General features: G+C 32.1%; 2 protein-coding genes and 6 long non-coding RNA genes across 12 annotated transcripts; 2 read left to right on the top strand and 6 right to left on the bottom strand.

Annotated features, from left to right (window-relative positions):
* Window positions 1-795: 795 nt before the first annotated feature.
* LOC133844777 (uncharacterized) lies at window positions 796-1784 on the bottom strand. The gene is made up of 3 exons (XR_009894631.1): window positions 1758-1784; window positions 1027-1164; window positions 796-967 (listed from the first exon to the last, which is right to left on the bottom strand). It is a non-coding gene; the product is annotated as an uncharacterized LOC133844777 (long non-coding RNA).
* Window positions 1785-1949: 165 nt separating this feature from the next.
* LOC133845496 (uncharacterized) lies at window positions 1950-2265 on the top strand. The gene is made up of 2 exons (XR_009894786.1): window positions 1950-2010; window positions 2070-2265. It is a non-coding gene; the product is annotated as an uncharacterized LOC133845496 (long non-coding RNA).
* Window positions 2266-3686: 1421 nt separating this feature from the next.
* On the bottom strand, window positions 3687-4012 carry LOC133842479 (uncharacterized). The gene is made up of 2 exons (XR_009894401.1): window positions 3898-4012; window positions 3687-3833 (listed from the first exon to the last, which is right to left on the bottom strand). It is a non-coding gene; the product is annotated as an uncharacterized LOC133842479 (long non-coding RNA).
* Window positions 4013-4532: 520 nt separating this feature from the next.
* Window positions 4533-4847, bottom strand: LOC133842480 (uncharacterized). Its single transcript, XR_009894402.1, has 2 exons — window positions 4768-4847; window positions 4533-4704 (listed from the first exon to the last, which is right to left on the bottom strand). It is a non-coding gene; the product is annotated as an uncharacterized LOC133842480 (long non-coding RNA).
* Window positions 4848-6015: 1168 nt separating this feature from the next.
* On the top strand, window positions 6016-6364 carry LOC133845684 (uncharacterized). Its single transcript, XR_009894805.1, has 2 exons — window positions 6016-6050; window positions 6110-6364. It is a non-coding gene; the product is annotated as an uncharacterized LOC133845684 (long non-coding RNA).
* A 6908-nt stretch (window positions 6365-13272) lies between these two features.
* Window positions 13273-14021, bottom strand: LOC133842482 (uncharacterized). Its single transcript, XR_009894403.1, has 3 exons — window positions 13937-14021; window positions 13771-13878; window positions 13273-13680 (listed from the first exon to the last, which is right to left on the bottom strand). It is a non-coding gene; the product is annotated as an uncharacterized LOC133842482 (long non-coding RNA).
* Window positions 14022-14895: 874 nt separating this feature from the next.
* Window positions 14896-17473, bottom strand: LOC133842478 (uncharacterized). Of its 5 annotated transcripts, none has more exons than XM_062275578.1 (3): window positions 17364-17473; window positions 17061-17300; window positions 14896-15120 (listed from the first exon to the last, which is right to left on the bottom strand). In XM_062275578.1, the coding sequence occupies exons 2-3, from the start codon at window positions 17240-17242 to the stop codon at window positions 15108-15110; spliced, it is 195 nt and encodes a 64-aa protein (XP_062131562.1). In that variant the 5' UTR covers window positions 17243-17300; window positions 17364-17473; the 3' UTR covers window positions 14896-15107. The 5 variants fall into 5 exon arrangements, with proteins under 5 accessions (XP_062131562.1, XP_062131558.1, XP_062131559.1 ...); XM_062275574.1 differs by lacking the exon at window positions 14896-15120 and adding an exon at window positions 15141-15310 and having other exon boundaries at window positions 17174-17300; XM_062275575.1 differs by lacking the exons at window positions 14896-15120; window positions 17061-17300; window positions 17364-17473 and adding exons at window positions 15141-15428; window positions 16539-16677.
* A 362-nt stretch (window positions 17474-17835) lies between these two features.
* LOC133842477 (holotricin-3-like) lies at window positions 17836-18305 on the bottom strand. Its single transcript, XM_062275573.1, has 2 exons — window positions 18204-18305; window positions 17836-18140 (listed from the first exon to the last, which is right to left on the bottom strand). Exons 1-2 carry the CDS (start codon window positions 18213-18215, stop codon window positions 17874-17876), a joined length of 279 nt encoding a protein of 92 aa, XP_062131557.1. The 5' UTR covers window positions 18216-18305; the 3' UTR covers window positions 17836-17873.
* Between the last annotated feature and the right edge of the window lie 6320 nt (window positions 18306-24625).

Here is a 24625-nt window from a genome sequence, read left to right as displayed (position 1 = left end):
AAAAAACTGGAAAAACACATCTTGTATTTTCTTTTTGTATAATTGGTTGTAAAAAAGTTTTCTGTTTTAAATAGCATAGAGAGAAAACTCAACTAACAATAGACGAATCAATTTTGTATCATAATCTGATCGTATTAACAAAAATAATAAATAATAAGATTGAGAAAATATTAAATAAGTAAGATAGCTACAGTCGAGTGTGTTTGACTCTGCTTCACATAGTGTGGTGTAACATTTAATATTCATCAAAAATACTAAAAAAAAAATATACTAAAGGCTACATTTGGTATATTGACATACATTCAAAAAATATCACTGTGTGCAAAAAATACCAAATTGTCATCCAAAGCAAGTAAGATAACTTCAACAATTTTTCAATCTGATCGGAAATAAATTTTAAGGAATCCATTTAGGATTGAAAAAATTGTAGATATATATAGTTATGTACTATATATAATATGTACCAAATATGTACCAAAAATCGCTTGTTATTAAATTTTTGTCCATTTGCGGAGGCAGAAGTGGGCGTGGCAAATATTTAAAATAAACTTGATCTGCATGCAAACATAACAAGTGTTATTATAGCGCTATCTCTTATAGTCTCTGAGATACAATGTTTGATACGAACAGACAGACAGACGGACAGACGGCTGTTGGCGGTGATCAAGAATATATATATACTTTAAGGGGTCCGAGATGCCTTCTTCTGTCTTTTACATACATTCCCAGTAGCCACCAAGTTATAATAACTTTCTACCCTTTAAGTATAAAAAAATAAATTAAGCATAGCCAAAATGAATTCATAATTGCAAATATTTTAAAACTTGGAAACTTGTTTCATTTTTTATCATTGGCCTTCCTCTAATTCACGTCCTGGAGGTGGATATGGCCGCATACCGTCTATATTATTTCCTCTAAATGGAAACAAAGGAACAGCGAGATAAGTTAGGCACAAAGCGAGCAGAATCTTTGGAAAGTAAAATAGCAATTTTAACACAATATTGGCTTTTAGAACATTTCACTTACAAATAATTTCATATTCACAAAGTGGATTTTAAAGAAATATAAAGTAATCTGTTGGTATCGCCTTAGTTATGTCGTCTTTTATAGGTTAATAGCCATTAAATTAAAATTTGCACGCATTTTTAGGTTATTATAGAATATCTACCAAGACGAAAATAATAAATTCAATTTATTTAAAATATTTTACTTACAAGAGGTTTCATATTCACAAACTGGATTGCGAAGAAATATGAAGATTTATATCAGATTTTATAGAAGATTGGAAAAATCTCAAAAAAAGTCACTTAATTGAAATTTGGACGCATCTTTTTTTGGGTTATTAGAGAAATCTCACAGTTTCTTAAAATTGGCACGCAGTATAACTCGAAGAATTTTCCACATTTTCGCTTGAAATTTCAAGCCGAAATTCGTAGTCAAATTTGTACTTTTTTATTCAAAATCTATACGACATTCTTTATATAGACCGACTTAAATTAAAATATTTTTTCCCCGTCCTGTAAGTTCAAATGGAGGTCTTAGAGTGAAACAAGTCTCAGTGCAGGGGCCATATCGACGCCATTTTATTTATTTTTGTATATGAAAAAATTTTATTTGTATATATATATATATATAAATATATGGTTTACAACATAATTTCATTAATTTACTCCTATTTCTTCTGATCTAAGAAAAATGCAAAAAGCTCTTCAAATACAAAGGTTACAGTGGTGTTACTCCTATTTTTTAACTCTTACGATCGGATAGTAAAGTATGAAATTATTAAAGCAACTAATATTATGAGGCGATTCTGTATTTAGCCATTCCAGTATCTATAGCAAATCCATTTATATTTGTATTATATTTGAAGTGTTAAATCGATTGGATCTATATATAATATAATCTAAATTAAATGCTAATTTTTCGCATTTCTACACAAGTCCTATAAAAGGCAATACACCAAAAGGGTTTCAATCAATTCTAAAATAATCTGCAAAAATGAATCTTTTGGTAAGTTCTAAAATTTGATTATTATTATAGTTAATAACAAAGACTTTATTTCGTTACAGGCGTTAGTAATGGGTCTGTGCCTCATTTGCAGCGTTTATTCCGCACCACAATACCCTAAAGATATCTTTTCTCATGAAGATGGATTTTGGGGTTGAAGTGAACTTGCTTCATAACATAAAGTACAAAACTAATTTGATAAAAGAGCTGTAATTTATTATACTTAAAGTGCGAAATAAACATATGTTAGTTTTGTAATCACTTATGAAGATAATGTGCTGACTCTGGCATCGGCTGTATATGTATATTGTATTGTAATGTTCGTTTATTTGGTAATTTGAGTAACTAGTTTAATATTCACTACAATTAAAAGTTATAAAATTTTCCTAGTAACTTGAAATTATCGTTTAATTTGATTGATAATCATGAATGTAAGACTTTAACAAATATACATATATTACTCAAATAAACTTTTTTAGCCATTTTTATACACGCTGCGCAAAGGGTAGAAAGGTATTATAACTTTGTGCTTCATCCAATTTTATTTATTAGGCAAACAAAGTTTTCTCCGACCCCATAAAGTATATATATATATACATTTCTATATATATATAAAGAAAGTCGTGTTAATTACACTATTTATAACTCAAGAACGGCTTTACCGATATAGCTGAATTGGAATTGATGAGGAGGTAACTTAGAGCCAGGAGAAAGACTTAGGATACCTACCAAAATGGTCTTACGTAGATAGATCATTAAAACAGAGCATTTACTAATTGTTTCGATTCTTTTAGCAGTATTGCGTGGACATGTATGTCAAAATAGAAACGGAACGTTTAACTTTCATTAGGTTGAACCAAGCCAAACTTACGTGCTACATTACGTATATTATATATGTACATATATATAGATTTAGGGGAAGTGAAGTTTAATTACTAATGCCGCGACCAAGACGATCGAATCTTTTCCGAATCTTACAAAAACTGCAATGGAGAGGATTGAAGGAAGGAACAGCTCCGCTTCGAGTTTTTCAGTCATAAGAGCAACGTGAGGCATCGTCTGGAATGGCTCGATCGACAATCGTCGATCGAACTACAGAGCTCAACAAATAGATAATTTGCGACGCAGAATAAGAAATTTATCAAGTGCTGTTTTGAATCGAGCAGCGTTTCGATTTGATTGTAAGCAGCAAATGGACGTTGATTGCAAATATTGTGGTGCCTTAAAGTTTTCCGAAGAAACGAAAGGATTAACATATATGCCGCCTTAGTGGTAAAATGAAATTGCCATTGTTCACTCCGCCATTGTATTCATTGCTGTGTGGCGAAACTCAGAAATATATTGGTTGATTTCAAATGAATTCCTTTGGAGCAGATATTATCGACGAACAATGATTTAATCCGACATTTACGGAATTTATTTATATGTGGTATGTTCACGGCTCTGAAGACCATCTGAGTTGTTTGTTTTTGCTCGTGATAAGAAAACAAAAAATTAGGTACTTAGGTAAAGAGCAACCTATGTACTGAAATGCAGAAACAACAATAAAAGATTTGTGTACTTCAATGAAAAAAATTTATTAATTCGAAAAACGACATATTTATTGCTTTAAGAAAGCTAGTTAGGTTACTCTTCTACCCTTATTGAACATTGCCAAAATGAATTCATAATTGCAAATGTTTTAAAATTTCAAAATTCGATTTATTTACGATGATTTTTTGTTCTTAACCAGCAATACGTCCTGGATATATTGGCAGGTATCGAGTTACTTGTGGTCTTGCCATCGAAGGCACAGCGAGAGAAATAAGGCATAAAGCCATCAGAATCTTTAAAAATCAAAACAGCAATAATAATACAATAACATATTAAGCAATAATACGTTTTACTTACAAATAGTTTCATATTCACAAACTGGAGTGTAAAAAATGCAAACAAAACTGTTGATATCTCCTGAGTTATGTCTTTTATATGATTTTGAAGTTAATTGAAATTATCACGCATATTTTCTGTTATTAGAGTCACTACATGGGTTAATACGAAGCAGAAAATCAAATTTATTTTCAGATATATACATATCATATGTTTATAAATATATATAGCAATATACCACAAAATATTAAAAAATATTATATATATAAATATATATTGATGAGGTACTACATTCAAAACATAGTATGGAGTGCCAAATATACCAGATTGTCAGCCAAAGCATATAAGATCCCTAGTAAGTGGGCATTATTGCCTATACAAAAAAGTATTTCTCAAAGAACTTCGACAATTTTTATCTGATCGCAATTAAATTTTCAAGAATCACAATTACTATAGTCATTATTGTAATTCGCGACTCTAGCTTTAAAATTACGCTAGTTTTTAGATTTTTTTCGATTTGCGGGTGCGTGTAAAAAATTATCAAATTATCAAGTGTCGTTAAGACTAGAGATAACTCCTACCGCCTGTTACATATTATTCCAGTGAAAACAAAGTTAGAATACTCTTTTACCCTTATTGAACATTGCCAAAATGAATTCATAATTGCAAATATTTTAAAATTGCAATATTCGATTTATTTACAATAACTTTTTGTCCTTAACCAGAACCACGTCCTGGATATGGATATGGTCGCATTGGGGGAAGAGGTAGTTGTGGATCTGCCATTGAAGGCACAGCGAGAGAAATAAGGCATAAAGCCATCAGAATCTTTAAAAATGAGAAAAGCAATTAAAATACAATAATAATTGAGTGATAACACGTTTTACTCACAAAAAGTTTCATATTCACAAGCTGGTTTTACAAGAAATATACAGAAATCTTATCTCCTAAATTATGTCGTCTTTTATTGGATTTTTAGTTAATTGAAATTTGCACGCATATTTTGTGTTATTAGAGTCACTTCATGGGTTAATACAAAGTAGAAAATCTACCGAGACGAAAATAATAAATTCAATTTATTTCAAATTTATTTTCAGATATATACATATCATATATTTAAAGATATATTGACAGATATACCACATCAATATACTAAAAACCTACTTACGTTTAATGTAAGCAAAAACCGTTTGGTAATACTTTGTAAATATACCAAATTATTAAGCCAAAAAAATATTAAAATATATCGAAGACTATGTTACATTTGGTTTAGCGATATTATATTACATTCAAAATGTACCATAGAGTACAAAATATATCAGATTGTTAACAAATGAAATTGACAATTTAGAGCAACAAGCAACAAGCAATTATTTATTATTGGCAGTTTTATATATTAAGTGATCTGGACTTGCTAACAAATATTAACAAATATATAAAATATAAACATGATAAAAATACACCAAACTAATATAGCGACAAAATACTACTCTATATTTTGCATTAATTTAGTATAAAATGCATAGAGTATAAAATATACTAGATTTTTCAATCAAAACGAGTAAAAAGGTTAAAGTGCTGTAGAAAAAATCTAAATTATATTTCTTATAGTATCTGAGATTCACTAAGTCATACAAACAGACGGACATGGGTATAACTTCTTAGCCTCTGAAACTGATCTTGAATAAAGATCAAGAAGGAGATGACACCTTCAGCCAGTTATGATACCCTTCTACCCTATAAGTTGCAATTAAATATACATCGTCAAAATGAATTAAACATTAAATAACTTCAAAATTCGATTTATTGATGACTACTTTGACGTGGATATGAGTAGTAACAGTTTATTTACACATTTATTTATTTAAAAACTTAAAAATTTGGCTACTTTTTATAACTACTTACGATCGGATAATAAAGGATGAAATTATTAAATCAACTAATACTATGAGGTGAGCAATAGCTGGGACAGAATCGGTTTCGTTTCTGTACTCAGCCATTCCAGTATCTATAGCAAATCCATTTATATTTATATTATATTTTGGAGTGTTAAATCGATTAGATCAATTAAATTAAATGCTAATTTTCTGCATTAATACACAAGTCCTATAAAAGGCAATACACCAAAAAGGTTTCAGTGAATTCTAAAACAATTTGCAGAAATGAAACTCTTGGTAAGTTCAAAAAGTAGATTATTTTTAGAGTTAATAACAAAGACTTTATTTCGTTACAGGCATTAGTAATGGGTCTGTGTCTCATATGCAGCGTTTATTCCACACGGCATCGCGGTAGATTTGATCCACCGGGGACCCTTCCCGAACTCCCGAATGTCTGGGGGTAAAATTTAAAGTACGAAATAAATTTGATAGAAGTGCTGTTTTTCTATACATAAAGCGTGTAATAAACATATGGATAATTTCATGGCGGAATTTGTGAAACTCTTTACATTGAATATAACATAAACTGAAACAATTTTGAAAATAAGAAACGTTTATTTTTATACACGCTAACCATAGGGTAGAAGGGTATTATAACTTTGTGCCGTCAGGAAATATATGTAACAGGTAGAAGGAGGCATCTCCGACCCTATAAAGTATATATATTGTTGATCAGCGTCAACAGCCGAGAAGATGTAGTCCGTCTGTCTGTCTGTCCGTCTGTGTGTCTGTCCGTCTGTCCGTATGATCTCAGAGACAACAAGAGATAGAGCTATCATTTTTTTCGACAGCATTTGTAATGTTTGCACGCAGATCAAGATTGTTTTAAACGTCTACTTCCGCCCCATAAATAAAAAAAAAATCGAATAACAAGCGTAATTTTAAAGCTAGAGTTGTGAATTTTGGTATATACAATAAGTGGTGATTCCCGAAAATTTATCGATATACCAAATTTACTATTTGGTATATTTGCAGTATTTTTTAATATAATTTGAAAATAATACCGCAATATTTTGCTTTTATTGAAAATGGTTAGCGGGTATCTCACAGTCGAGCACTCTCGACTGTAGCTTTCCTACTTGTTATAGCGCTAGATAAGTACTTTAATTAGAGCTAAGAATGGTTTTGAAATTTTCTTTCTGTTTTGTTTTCTGTTGTGATAATTGCAAAAATTATCCAATTCGTACGCAAAACCAAAAAATGAACGAAATTATATATTTTATCAGAAAACAGATCAAGTTCCTAAAATCAATCTTAGCTTTAAATATAGTGCTCATCTAGAGCTTTAAGAATAAAACTTCACTTATTTTTAAAATTGTTTCAGCTTATGTTATTTTCACTGCAGTGCACTGTAAAAAATCTCGCCATGGAATTACCCATTTGTTAGTTTTGTAAACACTTATGAAGATGATGTGCTGACGCTGTGATCGGCGGTGCCAAAAAATTTGTCAGACTTCTAGATGAAATATACATTGTATTGTAATGTTCGTTTATTTTGTAATTTGACTAAGATTTAAAGAAATATATATGTTACCAAAATTAACTTTTTAAGCCAGGTATTATAACTTTGTGATTTAGCCAATTTTATTTATTAGGCAGACAAAGTTTTATATGCTTTTAAAATTTAAAAATTTGGCTACTTTTTATAACTACTTGTTATCCCTATCCTGAATTTGGAAATGGTTTCCCAAAGGGGCGTCCAAACCTATAACCAAAATCATATCCATTATTTCCCATCGAAGGCACAGCGAGGGAAATTAAGCACATTGTTATCAGAATAAGAAATTAGAAAAGCAACTATAATACAATATTGAGTGATAGAACTTCTAACTTACAATTAATTTCATATTCACACACAATAAGAAGAAAAGTGTTGGTATCTCATGAGTTATGTCGTCTTTTATAGGATTCTTTAGTTAATTAAAATTTGCACGCATATTTTCTGTTATTAGAGTCACCGCATGGGTTATTACGAAGCAGAAAATCTACCGAGACGAAAATAATAAATTCAATTTATTTCAAATTTATTTTCAGATATATACAAATCATATATATACCATATAAATATACTAACAAGTCAGATAGCTACAGTCGAGTGTGCTCGACTGTGAGATACCGGCTACCCATTTTGAATAAAAGCAAAATATTACGGTAATAATCTCAAAATATTAAAAATAAATATGCATGTAAGCAAAATATTACGGTAATAATCTCAAAATATTAAAAATAAATATGCATGTATTCTCGATCGGAATTTGAGCTCGAGCACCACCGACCGTGTGGTTAAAAAAAAAACTTTATACCTTGAGTGTGCTCGAACCCGAGCACCACAACATGCTCGTCTTGCACTCTACCACCTGAGCTATCGCATTGCTTACGAACCCCCAGATACTAATATAGACGAGCATGTATGTACGTATACGCTTACATACAACACATACATAGAAGGCGTTTTTTCCCATACAAAACTATTTCTTTAATAACTTGAACAGTTTTTATCTGATCGCAACCAAATTTTCAGGAATCACAAACAACATTGTTAACATTGTATATTCCAAAATTCGCAGGTCTAGCTTTAATATTACTCTTGTTATTATTGATTTGCAGGAGCGGGAGTGGGCGTGGCAAAAATTTAAAACAGACTTGATAACAAATACTGTCGAAATACTGATCAAGAATATATATTTTATAGGGTCGGAGATGCCTCCTTCTACCTGTTACATATATTTCCTGCCTACACAAAGTTATAATACCCTTCTACCCTGTGGGTAGCGGGTATAAAAAGATCCACTTCACGCCACTTTCAAATTCCAAAGATCAATTAAAATTTTCCATTGCAATTTGAGGACTCAGCGTTAAAACACTAACACATACACAAAACATTACACATATGTTAACTGTAAGTCGCAATAAGAAGTTTCTTGGTCAAACTCAACATATTGTAAAGTTAGTTGTTAAAGACACTTTTCTCACACAAGACACGTAGCCCGCTTAAAAAATCGTTGGTTTTTTTTTATTTACCCTTCGTGTAATTAGTCCATAGAATATATCAATTTGCACAGAATATAGAAATTTGTCTCGCATCAACTTGTTTATATAATTGTGCTGCTATAAAAGCAAAACAGCCACTCGCACAATCAACTACGATTCAGAAAAGATGCAGCTGCATATCCTATTTTCACTTGCAATTATTGCCTTACTCGCATTTGGCTTACAACCATCACAATGTCAGGATAAATATAGGATTGATCCAGGACACGTGCCGCCGTCAGTACGATGGCGTACTACTAGGACGCCTAGCCACTTATGGACCCGATGGGGCCCCCATTTCAGAAAAGTTAATTAAAGAAGAGTAATCAATATCTGAATCAAAATCCTTCTATATTAACATATGACAAACTGTCAATTATTTTCAATGTTCAAATAAATAAAAAAGATTCAAGATTATTTTCAACATATTAAGCAAGTTATTGCAAAATGATTACGGCTGCTTATAAAGAAATAACTCAATAGGTCAGTGAAAAAAAAATATTTAAAATATTCATTTTTCGCTCCCCCCGCGTTTCTTTTGAAATGTTAACGAAAAAGTTCCGTGCTTATGTTTGGTAAATGAGTTCAATAAATGTGAAAAAAAAAACAAAACGCGTTCGTGCTTGGGGAAATTGTAAATTCATGATTCAAGTAAGACCGTTCGAATAATTTGAAGTCAGTTTTAGAATTGTTTTAAGAACAAAATGTTCTTAAATAAAGAGCTGTTGAGCTTAAGCAATGCAAGTGGGCGTGGCAAGAATTTGAAACAAACTTGATCTGCGTACAAACATAGCAAATGCTGTCGAAAAAAAAATATGGCTCTATCTCTTATAGTCTCCAGTATTTCATACGGACAGATAGACAGACAGACGGACATGGCTAAATCGTCTCGGCTGTTGTAGGGTCGGAGATGCCTCATTATACCTGTTACATACATTTCCTACATTTTGCTCGACTGTGAGATACCAGCTATCCACTTGCAATAATACTCTTCTACCCTATGGTTAGTGGATATACAAAATTAAATTAAACATTCACAAAATGAATTTATTGTAGCAACTGTTTTAAGACTTCAAAATTCGATTTATTTACATTGACTTTTTGTCCTTAGCCTGAAGGTGCTGGAGGTGGACGTATGCGATTTCCCCTAATTGCCATAGAAGGCACAGCGAGAGAAATAAGACATAAAGCCATCAGAATCTTTGAAAATTATAACAGCAATTATAATAGAATATTGAGTGATAAAAAGTTTTACTCACAAATAGTTTTATATTCACAAACTGGATTGTCAAGGAAATATAAAGAAAACTGTTGGTATCGCCTGAGATATGTCGTCTTTTAAAGAATATTGTAAAAACATCCACAGAAGTAACTTAATTGAAATTTGCACACATTTTTTTCATATTAAAGAAATCCGTTATAGAATATCTTCCAAGACGAAAATGGTATGTTCAATTTTCCACACTTTTTATAGTTACACAGCCCAAGATCGACTGTGAAAAATAACGGCAATAAAATCTATATCTAGAGATATCTACTACCTGTTTGGATAACGTCTCACCTACTACTAAGGATAATTTATTAATATGCATTTTAAAATTGCAAATAAAGAACAATCAACAAGAAACTTTTCACGACACTCACACAAAGAAAATGATATATTGTGTTGATCGTAGCAAAAATAATTGCGATCATTTTAGGTATCTGAAAAGTAAAGAATACAGTTTTTTATTGCAGTTTTTTTTTATTTTTTTTTTCATATATAATACATGTCAATAGGATCATTCGCTATGTCATTCGCATCAACCAAATTCGAAAACAATGGCTGGCGCTCCAAGCGTAATTCCTCCAAATCCTCCCCCTCCTCCTCCTCCATGTCCACCTCCTCCATGTCCACCTCCTCCATGTCCACCTCCTCCATGTCCACCTCCTCCATGTCCACCTCCTCCGTGTCCACCGTGTCCCCCGCTTCCCTTGCCATACCACGGGTCAGCCGTCGAAGGCACAGCGAGAGAAATAAGACATAAAGCCATCAGAATCTTTGGAAATTAGAAAAACAATTATAACACAATAATAATTGAATAAGAAAACGTTTTACTTACAAATAGTTTCATATTCACAAACTCGATTGTAACGAAATATAAAGAAAACTGTTGGTATCGCCTGAGATATGTCGTCTTTTATAGAATATTGGGAAAACCTCCACAGAAGTAACTTAATTGAAATTTCAACGTATTTTTTTCCATAGAATTCCGAGACGAAAATATTAAATTAAATTTAATAAATTTCGTTTTAGTTATTCACATAATATATTTGTTATATACAAGTATATATACTTACATACACACATGCCCAAAATCGACTGTGAAAAATAACGGTTTAAAATTTGCAATCGAGTGTCCTCGAAAGAAAGATATCCGCTACCTGTTTGGATGACGTCTCACCTACTACTACTATGGATGATTTATTGTAAATAAAGAAAAATCAACAAGAAACTTTTCACCACCCGCACACAAAGAAAATGAGATCTTGTGTTGATTAGCCCAGCATTACGTATCAATAAATTTGCAACAAACTTGATCTGCGTGCAAACATAACAAATGCTGTCGAAAAAAATTATAGCTCTATCTCTTATAGTCTCTGAGATCCAGTGTTTCATACGGACGGACGGACGGACAGACGGACGGACGGACAGACGGACATGGCTAGATCGTCTCGGCTGTTGACGCTGATCAAGAATATATATACTTCCTCCTTCTACCTGTTACATACATTTCCTGCCTACACAAAGTTATAATACCCTTCTACCCTGTGGGTAGCGGGTATAAAAAGATCCACTTCACGCCACTTTCAAATTCCAAAGATCAATTAACATTTTCCATTGCAATTTGAGGACTCAGCGTTAAAACACTAACACATACACAAAACATTACACATATGTTAACTGTAAGTCGCAATAAGAAATTTCTTGTTCAAACTCAACATATTGTAAAGTTAGTTTTTTAAGACACTTTTCTTAGACAAGACCCGCTTTCTTGCAATCCCAATAAAGTTCGTCTAAAAGTAAATTAAAATAAAATCGTTTTTTTTTATTTACCCTTCGTGTAATTAGTCCATAGAATATACCAATTTGCACAGAATATAGAAATTTGTCTCGCATCAACTTGTTTATATAATTGTGCTGCTATAAAAGCAAAACAGCCACTCGCACAATCAACTACGATTCAGAAAAGATGCAGCTGCATATCCTATTTTCACTTGCAATTATTGCCTTACTCGCATTTGGCTTACAACCATCAGAATGTCAGGATGACTATGAGATTGATCCAGGATTCGCACCGCCAAGACAGAGACCCAATTGCGTTTTTCCTGAAAATAATAGCAATTAATCTCTGAATCCAAAGTCTTCTATATTAGCATATGTCTGCTAAAAGACAAACTATCAATTTACATTCAATGTTCAAATAAATAAAAATAGATTCAAGATTATCTTCGACATTTTAAACGAGTATTTGAAAAATGATTACGCCTGCTTATAAAGAAATAACTCAATAGGTCAGTGAAAAAAAAAAATTTTAAATATTTAATTTTCGCTCCCCCCGCGTTTCTTTTGAAATGTTAACGAAAAAGTTCCGTGCTTATGTTTGGTAAATGAGTTCAATAAATGTGAAAATTTCTGGATGAAATTATTAAAAAGAAAAAAAAACAAAACGCGTTCGTGCTTGGGGATATTGAAAATTTTTGATTCAAGTAAGAACGTTCGAATAATTTGAAGTCAGTTTTAGAATTGTTTTAAGAACAAAATGTTTTTAAATAAAAAGCTGTTGAGCTTAAACAACGGAAGTGGACGTGACAAAAATTTGAAACAAACTTTATCTGCGTGGAAACATAACAAATGCTGTCGAGAAAAAAATAAAGCTCTATCTCTTATAGTCTCTGAGATCCAGTGTTTCATACGGACAGACGGACAACCAGACATGGCTAGATCGTCTCGGCTGTTGACCTTGACCTAGGGTCGGAGATGCCTCCTTATACCTGTTAGATACATTTCCTGCCGGCACAAAGTTATAATACCCTTCTACCCTATGGGTAGTGGCTATAAAAACCTACTCATTTTTAATATAAGCAAACCCGTATGATAATATTTTGTAAATATACCAAATTAATAAGCCAAAATAATATTAAAATATATCAAAGTCGGGAGAATATAACCGATACGAAAATATTCACTTCAATTTTTTTTTAAATATTTAGTTATACACGTAATATGTAATAATAGCTATATAAATAAACGAATGTAAAAAAAACGACAACGAAAGTTTCAAGCGAGTTTGCTCAACTGTGAGATACCCGCTGTCCACTTTCAATAAAAGCGTAGTATATTATTAAATATTCCAAATTAAAAAATAAAACAAAAATATACTGATGGTTAAATGTGGTATATCGATCAATTAAAAATATATCATTGCTTACAAAATATACCAGATTTGTGAATCAAATTAATAAAGATCCGGCAGCAACTATCGATTTTCTTCCTTATTAAATTATTTCTTAAATAACTAATACTTAACTTATACTTAATATTGCGTCTACAAAAAAAAAATGACTCTAGCTTAAAACCTTTGATATTTGATGTCTTCAGTGCTGCGTACAACAATAATGTTAAAAATCATGGCTCTATCTTTTATGGTCTCTGAGATCTAGACAGACAGACAGACATGGGTTTATCGTCTCAGTGCTAATCAAGAATATATATATACTTTATAGGGTCGGAGTTGCCTTCTTCTACCAGTTACATACATTTCCAGTTGACACAAAGTTAGAATACTCTTCTACCCTATGGTTAGTGGATACACAAAATTAAATTAAACGTTCACAACATTAATTTCCTCTTGCAACAGTTTTAAGAAAAACTCGATTTATTTACGTTGACTTTTTGTCCTTAGCCTGAAGGTGCTGGAGGTGGACGTATGCGATTTCCTCTAATTGCCATCGAAGGCACAGCGAGAGAAATAAGCCATAAAGCCATCAGAATCTTTAAAATTAAAACAGCAATAATAATACAATATTAAGCAATAATACGTTTTACTTACAAATAGTTTCATATTCACAAACTGGAGTGTAAAGAAATATGAAGAAAACTGTTGATATCGCCTAAGATATGTCGTCTTTTAAAGAATATTGGGAAAACATCCACAGAAGTAACTTAATTGCAATTTGCACGCATTTTTTTCATATTAAAGAAATCCGTTATAGAATATCTTCCAAGACGAAAATGGTATGTTCAATTTACCACACTTTTTATAGTTACACAGCCCAAGATCGACTGTGAACGAGTAAGAAAGCTACAGTCGAGTGTACGCGACTGTGAGATACCCGCTACACATTTTGAATAAAAGAAATGTATTTTGCGGTATTTTTCTCAAAATATACCGAATATACTGCAAAATATAAAAAATACCAAATGGTATATTTGATATATCGATATAGTACACCATTCAAAATATACTATAGCCGGCACAATATACCAGATTGTCAGCCAAAACAACTAAGAGCCCTAGTAAGTAGGCGTTTTTGCCCATACAAAAGCATTTCTTTAATAACTTCGACAATTTTTATCTGATCGCAACTAAATTTTCAGGAATCATAACTACTATAGTTATTACTGTATATACATATATATAAATTCGTAACTCTAGCTTTAAAATTAAGCTTGTTATTCGATTTTTTTGATTTGCGTGGCGTGGCAAAAATTTGAAACAAACTTGATCTGCGTGCAAACATAACAAATGCTGTCGAAAAAATTATAGCTCTATCTCTTATAGTCTCTGAGATCTAGGTGTTCATACGGACAGACACACAGACGGACATGGCTATATCGTCTCGGCTGTTGACGCTGATCAAGAATATATATACTTTATAGGGTCGGAGATGCCTCGTTCTACCTGTTACATACATTTCCTGCCGGCACAAAGTTATAATACCCTTCTACCCTATGGGTAGCGGGTATAAAAATAACGGTTGTAAAATTTCAATAGAGTGTCCTCGAATATAAGATATCTACTACCTGTTTGGATAACGTCTCACCTACTACTAAGGATAATTTATTAATGTGCATTTTAAAATTGTAAATAAAGAAAAATTAACAAGAAACTTCTGTGTCTAGGAAATTTCTGGACAAAGCAAATGCGATATTGTGTTGATTAGCCCAGCATTACGTATCATAACAAAATGTTGCATCATTCGTAGTAAAAATAATTGCGATCATTTTAGATATCTGAAAAGTAAAGAATACAGTTATATTTTGCCTGCAGTTTATTTTATTTTATTTTTTTTTCATATATAATACATGTCAACAGGATCATTCGCTATGTCATTCGCATAAACTTCGTCAAGTGGATCGAATTGGAACACAATGTCTGGCCCTTGAACCGTAACTCCTCCCCCTTTTCCTCCTCCATGTTCACCTCCACCATGTCCACCTCTTCCGAATAAACTTCCTATCCGATTTCCTATCCCCTTGCCATACCACGGGGCAGCCATCGAAGGCACAGCGAGAGAAATAAGACATAAAGCCATCAGAATCTTTGGAAATTAGAAAAACAATTATAACACAATAATAATTGAATAAGAAAACGTTTTACTTACAAATAGTTTCATATTCACAAACTCGATTGTAACGAAATATAAAGAAAACTGTTGGTATCGCCTGAGATATGTCGTCTTTTATAGAATATTGGGAAAACCTCCACAGAAGTAACTTAATTGAAATTTGCACGCATTTTTTTCGTATTAGAGAAATTCGACACAGAATATCTACCAAGACGAAAATATTAAATTCAATTTACTACATTTTTTTTAGTTATACAGTGTATAATAAACATACGCATAATATATTTGTTGTTTAAAATAATAATGTACGCATAGATAAGTATCGATAACTAATATTAGCAGTGCATTAACATTATGTAAAAGCAGCACGAAGTGTTTTATTTTAACGCTTCCGCCAAGACTTTCCTGACGAACCAATTCGTCCAATATTTGTTAGATTCGCACACACGTGCCCAGGATCGACTGTGAAAAATAACGGTAATAAAGTTGTCCTCAAATATAAGATATCTTCTACCAGTTTGGATAACGTATCACCTACTGCTGCAGCTATGGTTAATTTATTTATGGACATTTTAAAATTCTAAATAAAGAAACATCAAAAAGAAAGTTCTGTCTAGCCACTCCTGTGTAGCAAATTTGTGGACAACATTTTCACCACCCGCACACAAAGAAAATGATATATTGTGTTGATAAGCCCAGCATTACGTATCTAACAACAAAATTTGCACCATTCGTAGTAAAAATAATTACGATCATTTTAGATATATAACACTAAAGAATAAAGTTATATTTTGACTGCAGTTTATTATTTCATTTTTGTTCATATATATTCATTCATTTCAAAAGGAGCGTTCGGCATGTTATTATCTGCATTACTCGAATCTCCGCCACCAATTCGGAACACAATGTCTGGCCCTCCAACCGTAAATCCTCCCCATCCTATCCTTCTTCGTTTCTCCTTTCCATACCACGGGTCAGCCATCGAAGGCACAGCGAGAGAAATAAGACATAAAGTCATCAGAATCTTTGCAAATTAAAACAGCAATAATAATACAATATTGAGTGATAAAACGTTTTACTTACAAATAGTTTCATAGTCACAAACTGGATTGTAACGAAATATGAAGAAAACTGTTGGTATCGCCTGAGATATGTCGTCTTTTATAGAATATTGTAAAAACATCCACAGAAGTAACTTAATTGCAATTTGCACGCATTTTTTCATATTAAAGAAATCCGTTATAGAATATCTACCAAGACGAAAATGGTATGTTCAATTGACCACACTTTTTATAGTTACACAGCCCAAGATCGACTGTGAAAAATAACGGTAGTAAAGTTTCAATAGAGTGTCCTCGAATATAAGATATCTACTACCTGTTTGGATAACGTCTCACCTACTAGTAAGGATAAATTATTAAGATGCATTTTAAAATTGCAAATAAAGAACAATCAACAAGAAACTTTTCACGACACGTACACAAAGAAAATGAAACATTGTGTTGATCGTAGTAAAAATAATTGCGATCATTTTAGGTATCTGAAAAGTAAAGAATACAGTTTTTCATTGCAGTTTTTTTTTATTTTTTTTTTCATATATAATACATGTCAATAGGATCATTCGCTATGTCATTCGCATCAACCAAATTCCAACACAATGGATGGCGCTCCAATCGTAAATCCTCCAAATCCTCCCCTTCCCCCTCCTCCTCCTCCACCATGTCCACCTCCTCCATGTCCACCTCCTCCGTGTCCACCGTGTCCCCCGCTTCCTTTCCCCTTGCCATACCACGGGTCAGCCATCGAAGGCACAGCGAGAGAAATAAGACATAAAGCCATCAGAATCTTTGGAAATTAGAAAAGCAATTATAATACAATAATAATTGATTAAGAAAACGTTTTACTTACAAATAGTTTCATATTCACAAACTGGATTGTAACGAAATATGAAGAAAACTGTTGGTATCGCCTGAGATATGTCGTCTTTTATAGAATATTGGGAAAACCTCCACAGAAGTAACTTAATTGAAATTTGCACGTATTTTTTTCGTATTAAAGAAATCCGTTATAGAATATCTTCCAAGACGAAAATGGTATGTTCAATTTTCCACACTTTTTATAGTAACACAGCCCAAGATCGACTGTGAAAAATAACGGTAGTAAAGTTTCAATAGAGTTGTCCTCGAATATAAGATATCTACTACCTGTTTGGATAACGTCTCACCTACTAGTAAGGATAATTTATTAATATGCATTTTAAAATTGCAAATAAAGAACAATCAACAAGAAACTTTTCACGACACGTACACAAAGAAAATGAAACATTGTGTTGATCGTAGTAAAAATAATTGCGATCATTTTAGGTATCTGAAAAGTAAAGAATACAGTTTTTCATTGCAGTTTTTTTTATTTATTTTTTCATATATAATACACTTCAATAGGATCATTCGCTATGTCATTCGCATCAACTTCGTCACCAATTTCGAACACAATGGATGGCGCTCCAATCGTAATTCCTCCCCATTTTCCCCCTCCTCCTCCTCCTCCATGTTCACCTCCTCCATGTCCACCTCCTCCATGTCCACCTCCTCCGTGTCCACCGTGTCCGTGTCCTTTCCCCCTGCCATACCACGGGTCAGCCATCGAAGGCACAGCGAGAGAAATAAGACATAAAGCCATCAGAATCTTTGGAAATTAGAAAAGCAATTATAATACAATCATAATTGAATAAGAAAACGTTTTACTTACAAATAGTTTCATATTCACAAACTCGATTGTAACGAAATACAAAGAAAACTGTTGGTATCGCCTGAGATATGTCGTCTTTTATAGAATATTGGGAAAACCTCCACAGAAGTAACTTAATTGAAATTTGCACGTATTTTTTTTCGTATTAAAGAAATCCACCATAAAATTCCGAGACGAAAATATTAGATTCAATTTAATAAATTTCGTTTTAGTTATTCACATAATATATTTGTTATATACAAGTATATATACTTACATACACACATGCCCAAAATCGACTGTGAAAAATAACGGTTTAAAATTTGCAATCGAGTGTCCTCGAAAGAAAGATATCCGCTACCTGTTTGGATGACGTCTCACCTACTACTACTATGGATGATTTATTGTAAATAAAGAAAAATCAACAAGAAACTTTTCACCACCCGCACACAAAGAAAATGAGATCTTGTGTTGATTAGCCCAGCATTACGTATCAATAAATTTGAAACAAACTTGATCTGCGTGCAAACATAATGCTGTCGAAAAAAAATTATAGCTCTATCTCTTATAGTCTCTGAGATCCAGTGTTTCATACGGACGGACGGACGGACGGACATGGCTAGATCGTCTCGGCTGTTGACGCTGATCAAGAATATATATACTTCCTCCTTCTACCTGTTACATACATTTCCTGCCGGCACAAAGTTATAATACCCTTCTATCCTATGGGTAGCGGGTATAAAGATCCACTTCACGCCACTTTCAAATTCCAAAGATCAATTAAAATTTTCCATTGCAATTTGAGGACTCAGCGTTAAAACACTAAAACATACACAAAACATTACACAAATGTAAGTAATATGTAAGTCGCAATAAGAAGTTTCTTGTTCAAACTCAACATATTGTTAAGTTAGTTTTTTAAAGACACTTTTCTCAGACAAGACGCGTAGCCCGCTTTCTTGCAATCCCAATAAAGTTAGTCTAAAAGTAAATTAAAATAAAATCGTTTGTTTTATTTTTTATTTACCCTTCGTGTAACGCGAAAAACATAAATATATATACATATAAGATAACATAATATAAAAAAATCCAAGATAAAAAAAAACAATAAATAAATAAAAAAATGAAAATATATCTAAATATATTTTTGTCACTTAATTTGAAAGACTTACTCTTATTTATGTCAGTTATTGTTATTTTATATTTATTTTTATTTTGAATAAATATAAAACGGAGAAGTCAAATAAATGGATTAAAAATAAATTTATAATTTATAAATAAGTGACTTACTGTTTGTTATCAAAACAAAATAATTGCCATTTCCCATATTAAATTTAAGTGTCAATCAATTTAAATATATCAACAATACAAATATATATCAAAATGTAAACGGTTTCAAAAATGGTTAAAAATCAAAGAATAATAATAATTGAAGCATTAAATAAATAAATAATATAAATACAATATAAAGTGGCAATAAAATGTATAAATTAATTCAATTATAATCCAAATACAATTTATTTGAAGTGAAAAATATTGAAATTCATTTATCACAATTTCTTTGCAAGTTTTGCGCGCAACTTTTTAATGGAAATAATTGCAATCTTTATGCGCTAACTATTTGCTAGGTTTCTTCGCTCTGTCGCTCGCCGTACTATGTACAATATATTTATATGTATAAATACTTAACAATAAATACCATTGAAAGTTTAGTGGCCTCTCCCATTCTCCATTCTCTCTCCGTCTCGCTCCACACACAGTTGATGCGACGCTGTCAAATTCGAAAATTTTGCCTTGCGCCGAGAAGTATGCAACACAATTTGCGTTTCCTTATTGCTGAAACAGCAGCTGATAGCGTTGATCATGGGAAGAGGGAAAGGGGGGGGAGGGAAGAGGACAGTCTCGGTCGGATTTTGGCAAAAGTTTTTGAGGGGTTTCATGGCTGGTTTGTTTTTGGCTCAAGTCTGCGAGCCAACTGCTCGGCTGGCCACTGGCAGTGGCCATAAGTCGACTGTTAAATGCTACTTACGACTGCTTCATATTCCATAGAGCAACTCACTCCCTCTCTGTCTCTCTTCCACTCCCTTTCTCTTTCTCTTTCTCTCTCTGTGTGTGTGCCTATTACTTTTGGCATAAAACTTTGTCCTCTTGCAGCGTTGACTTGCTTCGTTTCTTTTCAGCTTTTCAGCTTGCCAACTTTTTGGCCAGACGTTCTCTTTGGTTTTTCTTCTTTTTTTTCCTCGAGTTTGCAAGTTTGCGAGTTTATAATAGCGAGTGAAGTTATGTCGAGGTGGCGTTACGTGGGCGTGGCACCTTTAGCGTTTTAATTACGGGAAAAACGCAAAACTTTTCGCTAAAAGCGAATGCAAATTAATCGATATCGTTTAAGTTAATGTTACGCCCACCACACAAAAATACGAAGCTAAGCGAAGCGAAGCGAGACGAGACGGTTTCATTTGATGTTTTTCTTATTTTTAAGGAGCATTAAATCTGGCTCGAATCGAAACTGAAATCGAAACGCGAAACATCTTCAGTTGTCTGTTTATATATGCTAATTAATTGGCCTTAGGCCTCGCAACAAAGTGAAGGGAGTTTTTATGGTGGCATGGAATCTCTAAGCGGAATCTCAATCTCAGTCTCAAAAACCCGAAACTGAAACTGAAACTCAATCGCAAAACTCAACGCGTATCGGCAGCTCTCAATGGACCATAAATGTTAATTTCCAACCAAAGCTGAAAATGATCAACATGCGAAGCGACTGCCAAAAATCGAAAATAACAAAAAGCTAACGAAAAGCGGCAACAAAAAATTGAAAACAACAACAACAGCAAGAAGGTGGCCAACAAACTTTGCCTAATGAGATTTTTCAACTTATGACAAGTTATGCTAATTCAGCGACTGCTGCCAAAACGTTTCACATTAGGCCGCATTGCGGGGGAGCAGAAGTTGCTATTGTTTCGCTAAGTCGTCTTCTTCTCCCCTCTCTTCCTCTGCCACTTCTCCCTCACGTTGCTCATCTGACCCAGTCTATAACGTAATTATCCAATGAAAACCTCTTAAAATTTTAAGTGTGTTTGCTCTTCGCGTCGCTCTTTTCGCTTTGATATCTCGCTTGGAATTTAGGTCTAGCTTTAAGTATTTGTATCTACATTTTATTTATTGGGAACTAATCTATTTTTAACTATTATACATAATTATTACGCAATAAAATTAATTTATTGGGAACTGATACAATTTGTGCGCTAATAAAATATATCAATGTAAGCTGATCGATTTTTAAATTAATGACTTAATAAATATTGTAAACAATACGTTAATTTAGTCATGGAATTTATAAATATTTATATTTGAAAATAAATAAAGTTTTTGAAAGAATTTGTGAGAATTTAACATATAAAATAAGAAGTCATGAACAACAATTTAGTATTTTGGTAAAATTCTATAACATTTAAAATGCTAAATTAAATAAAAATTTCGTTAATTTAAGTACAAAAATTTTAAAAAATTGGGGAAGTAAATAAAATTCTAAACATGTTTATAAATAAATTATGATCCACTTGCAAAAGCTACAGTCGATTTTGCTCTGAAATTATACCAAATTAATATACCACAAAACATTAAAATATACCAAGTGCGATGTTATTCTAAAAATATATCAGATTAACATACCGCACATATACTAAAATATACCAACATCTATATTTCATATAGTTCTACAAAATATACTATAGAGTACAAAATATACCAGATTCAGAGACAAAGCAGCTAAGACCCGAAAGAAAAAATACTGATAGATTGCTCTAATCGAATTTATATTGTTTTTTTATATTTAATATTAAAATATTTTGATTTCCATTTTAATAAAAATCTATCATATAACATATCTATGTTGATTTGTTTCCTATACAAATATTTAACAACTCTAATTAAATTGGTATTAAAACACCTCTAAGGAATTATCTCAATTGTTGTGTTTGCTTTTTTTATTTCAATAAAATAACGAAGCAATTAATTTTAACGACCCACTTATTTTTAGACATTTTGCAAACTAAATGTTTATTTTCAAACACTTAATATAGGTAAAATATTTATTTTTAGTTATACAGCATTCATTCAACATTTATTCAGCATTTATTTTTAGATTTTAAATGCCATCGATTTAAAGCTGCGCCATATTAATAAAGCAATTATAGACAGCAAGAATAAATAAGAAATATGTTCATTCAACTATTTTTAATAGCACAGTGTCTTAACTTTTAAGATAAGCTAAACATTTATTTTTGCATATGACAAATTGATTGTGGAACTATTTTTATATTCGAAATGAAAGTGATTTTAAGCTGCGCAATATTAATAAAGCAAGACTGCAAGAAAATACTTTCTTAAATGAACAAAAAAAAATATATTAATTGAATTGCTCTCAAAAGGCAAACATTTATTTCTGGATATACCAAATTAATTCAACAACTATTTTTGTACATAAAATTCCATTGATTTTTAGCTGCGTCATATTAATAAAGCAGTCATAACAAGCAAGAAAATTGCTACAGGTGAGTGTTCTCAACTGTGCTCCATAAAAGCAAAACAGTGTTATATTATTCTAAAAATATACTATATATATATAGTACCAAAATTTGCTATAAGTTACAACATATAATTTGTATATTGATATACTAGTACATTCAAAATATACTACAAAGTTGAATTTTAAAAATATACCGAATTAATATATCAAGGAGAAATGCTAAAATATACCGATGGCTGTAATTGGTATAGTTTTATTAAAAAAAAAAAAAAATACCGAAAATTCTAAAATATACCAAAGGCTGTAAATTATATAGTAATATTTAAAAAAAACACATAAAATACAAAAATATACCAAGGGCTGTAATTGGTACAGTAATATTTAAAAAATACCGAAAAATACTAAAATATGCCGATGACTATCATTTGTAGATTAAAATATACTTTAGAGTTTTAGTATTCCAAAAATATACCAAATAAATGTGCCGCAAATGTACTACAATATACCGAAGTCAGTAATTGGTATATGGATATACTACTACATTTCAAATATACCTTGAAGTGCAAAATATACAGAATTAATGTCACTAAGTCACAAATTATCGTAATTTAAAGTTTTTTTTAATCTTTTAAATTATATGCAAATTAAATAATTTCGTCGAGTTCGAGTTAATATTTAAAATCTGTTAAGCATTTATTATTTGAATTGACTTAATTAACATAATTATATTTAAAGCTCAACTGCCTATCAATAACTCTATTATGAAAAGCCAGAAAATATTTTCTCAATGAAATCCAAATACGTTCATTAAACAATACTCAATAGCAAATTGTGTTAATCCCTCCAAAATTTGTCGACAGACATAAATCCATTTGACATAATGCAATTTAGCCATAAAGACACAATTGGCTTATTAAGTTGCCTTGTAGACTATTTAAATAAATTGCTAAATAAATGCGCCAACAGTTTGTGGCGAGTGTAAAACAATTTCAGTGTGCTCATACAACAACGAATTTAACGATATTGTTGTTGGTTGTTATTCTAATAAACAATTTGTTATTTGGGCGGGCAAAAGGCGATTACATAATAGCTGTCCGCAGTCGGACAGTTGTTGGCACACAACTTATATGTGCGAGACAGCTAGATATAAAAGATGTATTGCTAATTTTTGGCAAATAAACCAGATGACAAATGTGTGTATGTGTGTGTGCGAGAGACAAAAGCCAAAAATCGAAATACCAAAAAACCGACAACCAAAACGTGTTGTCAATAAAATTCGCCAAAGTCAACTAAAGAGGGGAGACGAGTTGGAGAAGAGGTTGACTCTGGGTCGTGGCATGCGTGGGACGACGCTCTCAAAATCATCAACAGAGATACAACAACAAAAAACTAACATTTAGTTATTTTTCAGGAAAGAAGAAAACAAAAAAACAAAAAAAACGAAACACGACGAAACAAACAAACAAAAACTCGAAATTGAAACTCGAAAACCGGCTTGAAACATTTTTTTCATCTCTCTTTTTGTTTTTGACTTTGTTGTGCTGTTAGTTTTTTTATGATTTTGTGTGTTTAATTTACGGTTGACTGCTTAACGCATTTGCACCCGCAAGCGAGCGCAAAGAGCACGTCACACATTACGTATACGCAACGTTGTCGCCGAGCAGCGTTAAAACGCATTTAGTTAATCGAGCAAAGGCTTTTAATAAATATGTTTGCTGCTTCGTACATTTGTTGTCATAATAGCCAATAAACCAAATACACACACACACACCCACACTCGCACACATACACCCTCTCACACACACATTGAAACACTTGGCAGTCACTTGAATGACACACAAATGTTTTATGGCCACAGCAACTCCTTTTAGCTTTTGCCTTTGGCAAGTAAACCATTCACACTCACACTCGCACTCAC

The sequence above is a fragment of the Drosophila sulfurigaster genome, chromosome 3 (genome assembly GCF_023558435.1).
Source record: "Drosophila sulfurigaster albostrigata strain 15112-1811.04 chromosome 3, ASM2355843v2, whole genome shotgun sequence".
Taxonomy (NCBI): Eukaryota; Metazoa; Arthropoda; class Insecta; order Diptera; family Drosophilidae; genus Drosophila; species Drosophila sulfurigaster.
This window is presented reverse-complemented; position numbering and strand designations above follow the sequence as displayed.